The following is a 5,481-nucleotide window of genomic DNA, read 5'->3' as shown; positions in this document are numbered from 1 at the left end:
TATCGTAATCCCACCCACCAGAGGTGTCGTGGTCATGTCTCGCGGCCTCGGGTGGGACCGAGGGTCTTGCCTTAATTGGCCGGACCGTGAGGAAGAAAACCTCTATAAAAAATTAACCCCAATCCCAAGCGGCAGCGCACCGCGAGGGGATGCATGGCTGGCGGGTGGCCAGTCATTAGTGCGACTCCCGTCACGGTAAAGGCCGACACCGTGGCGGGTTACACCTAGGCTTACCCGGGTACAGGGGGCACTGCCCGGGCGGACCTTCCTTTCCCCCATACTCGTGGGATCAATTATGGCGTCTTTAAATAAAAATTTGAATAAAAAAGGGGACGAGGAAAAGACACCGGCATTACGCACTACATCGCCGGTAGTAAGAAAAACCAGATTGTCAGAACGTCAATCTGAGAGGTGCACATCAGAGGCGGAAGAATTTTCGGACTGCTCAGTGATGTCCGCTATATCTGGGCAGTCCACGGCCACGCTGGCTTCGCGAAAGCGAATGCCGGTTGGAAGCGGCAGTAGCGAGGGTGACAAGCCGAAGAGGAAGACCGCAAAGCCTCCGGCTCAGCAGTCAGCAGTCGAGGACTGCTTCGTGGACCCAGCCGTCCCTGTGGCGAGGACGAGGTCCAAAATAGCCCTGCCTAGTGCTGAGGACTTAGGCCAAGAGATGGTGGCGAAGCCAACGCCCGATCTTGGTTCTCGTATATTCGAGAACCTCGAAATAATCGAGAAGGCGACCGACAAGTCCCGCAACATCAAGGGCAGTCTGGTGCAAACCATGAGGTTGGCCGTCCGCCACATCCAAGCCGCTGCCACAGAAGTAATGCAGCGGGCTTCATCGATCTCTCTTGAAAGGGAGAACGAAATGCTGCGGGCACAGCTTTCCGAGCTCAACAGTAAAATAGATCTACTGACGGTCGAACTGGCTGAGCTCCGCCGAGGCAGTAGTCAATCTCGGCCTACGGCAAGTCAACCCCAGCCCAGAGAGCAGGATTGCTCTGAGGTGCTCCTCATGGAGCGGATTGGAAACCTCATTGAGGGCAAATTGGCCGCCTTTAAGGACGAGCTGTTCCCAGGGAGGGCAATCAGGCCTCCTTTAGGCCAAAAGGTGGCCCCCGCTGCAGCTCCGCAGCGTCCCTCCAAGGGTAAAAAGAAGTCGGGGACTGAGACCTCAGGTCAAGTGGCCAAAGCGTCACCTTTGGCATCGGTCGGATCGGCGCCGGCAGTACGGTCAGAAGGTCTACACGAGGAGGCCTGGAGCACCGTCGTTGGCCGAAAGACGAGAGCCAAGGCTCGGGCAGCTGCTCGTCCCGAATCGGATCGCCGACGAGAAGTACAAAGTCGAGAACCGATAAAGGAATCCCCGGCCGTTCTGGGAACCCAAAGGTCCAAGGCGGCCCCTAAGGCACCAGCCCTGGATAAGAAGGGTAAGAGGAAGGCGAAAGCAGGCCGGCTACCCAAAGTGCCAAAGACCGCGGCAGTTACGATCACAGTACCCGAAGGGAGTACTGTGACCTATGCGCAAGCAATGGCGGCTGCTAAAGAGCGCGTCAACCTCTCCGAGGTAGGAATCGCCGATGTTAGGCAGAGGAGGGCTCTAAATGGCGGGCTTTTATTGGAGGTTGCCGGGGAAGAATGTTCCGAGAAGGCTAATCTCCTTGCGGCAAAAATTCAAGAGGCCGTTTCGGAAATGGGCATTCGAGTGGCGCGGCCAATGAAGCTGGGTGAAGCTAGGGTGATGGACTTAGACGACTCCGTCACCCAAGCAGACGTGGCCAGCGCCATCGCCAGTTCTGGCGGCTGCAATGTCTCCGACGTGAAAGTGGGAGAAATAAGAAGGGGACGCACGTCATTGGGAACGGTCTGGGTGCGCTGCCCGCTCGTCGTCATCAGGAAATTGGCGGCTGAGAAGCGAGTCCGAGTCGGTTGGGTGTCTGCACGAGTGGAAGTACTCAGTGCCAGGCCTCTGCAATGCTTCCGGTGCCTAGAAATGGGTCATGCTAGGCACCAATGCACGAACACGGTCGATAGGAGTGCTCTGTGCTATGTCTGCGGCGAAGCCAACCATAAGGCTAGCCAATGCGTGGCACAGACACCTAAGTGCATAGTGTGCGCAGAGTTTGGCCGCAAAGCAGACCACCGGTTGGGTGGTAAGCATTGCAGACCCCCGACAAGAAAGGGTAAGAGAATGGCTGCCAAACCCGTACGGGCAGATGGGCTTGCGCAGGCGGAAGCCAACGCATCGGCCCATCGCCCGTCTGAGGAAATGATGGAGCAAGCATAATGAACGCTGCTCCATCATTCAAGCTGCTACAGGGGAATCTGAACCACTGCAGTCGAGCCCAGGATTTGCTCCTGCAGTGCCTCACGGAATGTTCAGTCTCGTTGGCAGTGGTGGCAGAACCATACCGGGTACCGGACCATCCGCGCTGGTTCGGTGATAACGCCCAATTGGTCGCCGTATATTGGGCTGGCGGAGAAACCGACCCTCCATGTTCGAGGCGACATACGGGGCAGGGCATAGTTGCTGTGGACTGGGGCCCCCTGGCGGTTATAGGGTGCTACATCTCCCCCAACTGCAGTCTGGCGGCGTACGAGGCGTTCCTGGGCCGGGTAGGAGACTGCATTCGCGGTTGCCTGCCCCGCCCAGTGTTCGTCCTCGGCGACTTCAACGCCCATTCCAGGGCCTGGGGGAGCAAAAGGGACAACGCCAGGGGAAACGCGGTACTCGAATGGGCGGCGGAACTGGACCTACGCCTATTGAACCGGGGCTCGGTTAGCACGTGTGTGCGTTGGCAGGGGGAGTCGATCGTGGACCTTTCATGGGCGACTGCCTCTGCCGAGCGTTTGGTGACGGGCTGGCGGGTGGCGGAGGAAATTGTCACGCTATCCGACCACCGTCACATAACGCTGGATGTGGCCTTACAGCTCCCGGTTCACAATGGTCGGCTGGGAGAAGGTCCCCCGCGACGTTGGGCTCTGAAGCGGCTCGATCGAGACATGCTCATTGCCGCCGCCCACGTCGTGGATTGGTCCGGTACCGCCGCCGAGGGCGCGACCCCAGACTTCGAGCAACGGGCTGTTCGGCTCCGAGCAGATATGGCCGCTATCTGCGACGCCGCCATGCCGCGGGTCAGATCCGGCAGAAGGGGACCGGCATACTGGTGGTCCGATTACATCGCACAGTTGCGTGCAGCTTGCTTGCGATCCCGACGCAAGTAAACGCGCGCCCGCAGACGTCGGACAGCCGGTGCCGAAGAGACGGAAGAAAGGTACAGGGAGTACCGCAACGCGACCGTGGCGCTTCAGATTGCCATCTCTGATAGCAAGTCTCGAAGCTGGTCGGGACTCCTGGACGGGCTGGATAGGGACCCATGGGGGCGCCCTTATAGGATGGTGCTTGGAAAGCTGCGTCCATGGGTCCCGCCGTTAACGGAGACCATGGATCCCGACTTTGTCACGGTCGTTATGGAAACCTGTTTCCTTTCACTCCGGATAGCCCCGATGCCGCGACAGAGCCATCGGTGCTGCCCGAGTGGACGGAGGAGTTGACAGTCAGTGAAACAGAACTAGGATGGGCCGTGAAACGGTTGGCCGCGCGAAACACCGCACCAGGCCCTGACGGAATCCCGGGTCGGGCCTGGGTGTTGGCCCTGACCGTCCTAGGAGAGAGAGTGCGGTCTCTGTTCACTGACTGCCTACGTGCCGGTCGCTTCCCAATGGAATGGAGGCAGGCGAAGGTGGTACTCCTCCACAAACCGGGTAGACCTTCAGACTCACCCTCGGCCTACAGGCCGATATGTCTGCTGAACGAGTTGGGAAAGCTTTTCGAGCGGATTATTTCCGCCCGTATCAGCGGACATTTGGCGTGCAGCGGTCCGGATCTATCCGACAGTCAGTACGGATTCCGAAAGGAACGCTCGACTGTCGATGCTATACTCCGTGTTCACGCAGTGAGAGAGCAGGCCGTATCCAGTGGCAGAGTGGTTTTGGCTATAAGCCTGGACATTGTTAACGCTTTTAACACTCTGCCCTGGAAAGCGATAAGGGAGGCCCTCGTATACCATCGGGTGCCTCCTTATTTGCGTGATGTGCTGACGGCCTATCTGTCGAACCGGAGTATAAGCTATCCGGGCCGTTACGGGAGTGTCGGGGAGAGGCGTGTCGTGTGCGGGGTTCCGCAGGGGTCGGTCTTGGGGCCACTCCTGTGGAATCTCGCATACGATGTCGTACTGCGGACGGAACTCCCTCCTGGTGTAAGCGTTATTTGCTATGCCGACGACACTCTCGTACTGGCCGAGGGTGAGTCTTTTGAGAGGACGGCGAGGTTGGCCGAACTAGGGGTGGCACGCGTTGTCGCGAAGATACGTGAAATAGGCCTTAGCATTTCCGGCAATAAGACCGAAGCGCTATGGTTCCACGGCCTGCGGCGGGGCGTGGAACCACTCTGCATGTCAGTGCGGGTGAGTGACGCGGATGTCGAAGTGGGCAGGTGCATGAGATACTTGGGACTCGTGTTGGACAGCCGCTGGCGCTTCGACGAGCATTTCGACCGCCTGGTCCCCCGGATTCACAAGGTAGCGGGTGCTTTGCACAAACTGCTGCCAAATCTAGGGGGACCGAGGGAGGAAGTCCGCCGTCTCTACGCAGGCGTCGTGCGCTCTGTCGCGCTCTACGGTGCGCCCGTATGGTCTGATAGACTGTCGGGCTGCCGGCGCCGCGCGGCCAAACTGAATGCCGCGCAGCGTATGATCGCGATCAGAGTCGCACGAGGATACCGGACGATATCGTATGAGGCGGCCACAGTCCTGGCGCGATTTCCGCCCCTGGACATCCTGGCGGATATGACCGCTGAGATCTTTTTTAAGATCCGCGGTCTCCGCCAGAGTGCCCACCCTCCTAGCGATGAGACGGTCGAAGTGCTCCGGACGAGAGCCAGCTGGCGCGCCCTAAGACGCTGGCGTGATAGGCTCCAGGAGCCACGGGGCGCACGCCAACGCGTGGTCAGTGCGATCCTGCCCAACTTCCGAGCCTGGCTAAAGAGGAAGAAACGCGTCACTTACCGACTGACACAGGTGCTCACCGGACATGGCTGCTTCGGTGAGTACCTGCACAGGATAGGCAGGGAGGCCTCAGCGCGGTGCCACCATTGTGGACATGCCCAGGATTCTGCGCAGCACACGCTCCAGGAGTGCCCAGCGTGGCAACCCGAGCGGCAGATCCTGGTGCAGCACATAGGGCCGGACCTCTCCCCGGAGAATGTTGTTGCGGCGATGGTCCGTTCTGGCGAAGCGTGGGATAGCGTGGTTGCGTTCTGCGACCGCGTTATGCTCGCTAAAGAGGACGCCGAACGGGCCAGGGAGCGCGCCGATCCCGCGCGGAGAAGGAGACGCCGTAGGCGTCGATAGCGCCCACTGGCGCGGTGTCCCTGTAGTTCCGGGACTAGAATAGGGCTACGGTATCCCCTGCCTGTCGTAG

The 5,481-nt window shown here is 59.5% G+C and overlaps 1 protein-coding gene across 1 annotated transcript; it reads left to right on the top strand.

Moving 5' to 3' along the window:
• The first annotated feature begins 2,286 nt into the window (after window positions 1-2,286).
• LOC140746735 (uncharacterized) lies at window positions 2,287-3,225 on the top strand. Its single transcript, XM_073078834.1, has one exon. It carries the CDS (start codon window positions 2,287-2,289, stop codon window positions 3,223-3,225), a length of 939 nt encoding a protein of 312 aa, XP_072934935.1.
• The last annotated feature ends 2,256 nt before the right edge of the window (window positions 3,226-5,481 follow it).

This window comes from Epargyreus clarus, unplaced genomic scaffold (assembly GCF_041222505.1).
Source record: "Epargyreus clarus isolate Ecla_fem2 unplaced genomic scaffold, WU_Ecla_fem_2.2 ptg000013l, whole genome shotgun sequence".
Lineage (NCBI taxonomy): Eukaryota > Metazoa > Arthropoda > Insecta > Lepidoptera > Hesperiidae > Epargyreus > Epargyreus clarus.
This window is presented reverse-complemented; position numbering and strand designations above follow the sequence as displayed.

Bases quoted from the DNA above. Each gene is read 5' to 3' on its own strand.
- LOC140746735 (XM_073078834.1), top strand. From the start codon at position 2,287: ATGAACGCTGCTCCATCATTCAAGCTGCTACAGGGGAATCTGAACCAC.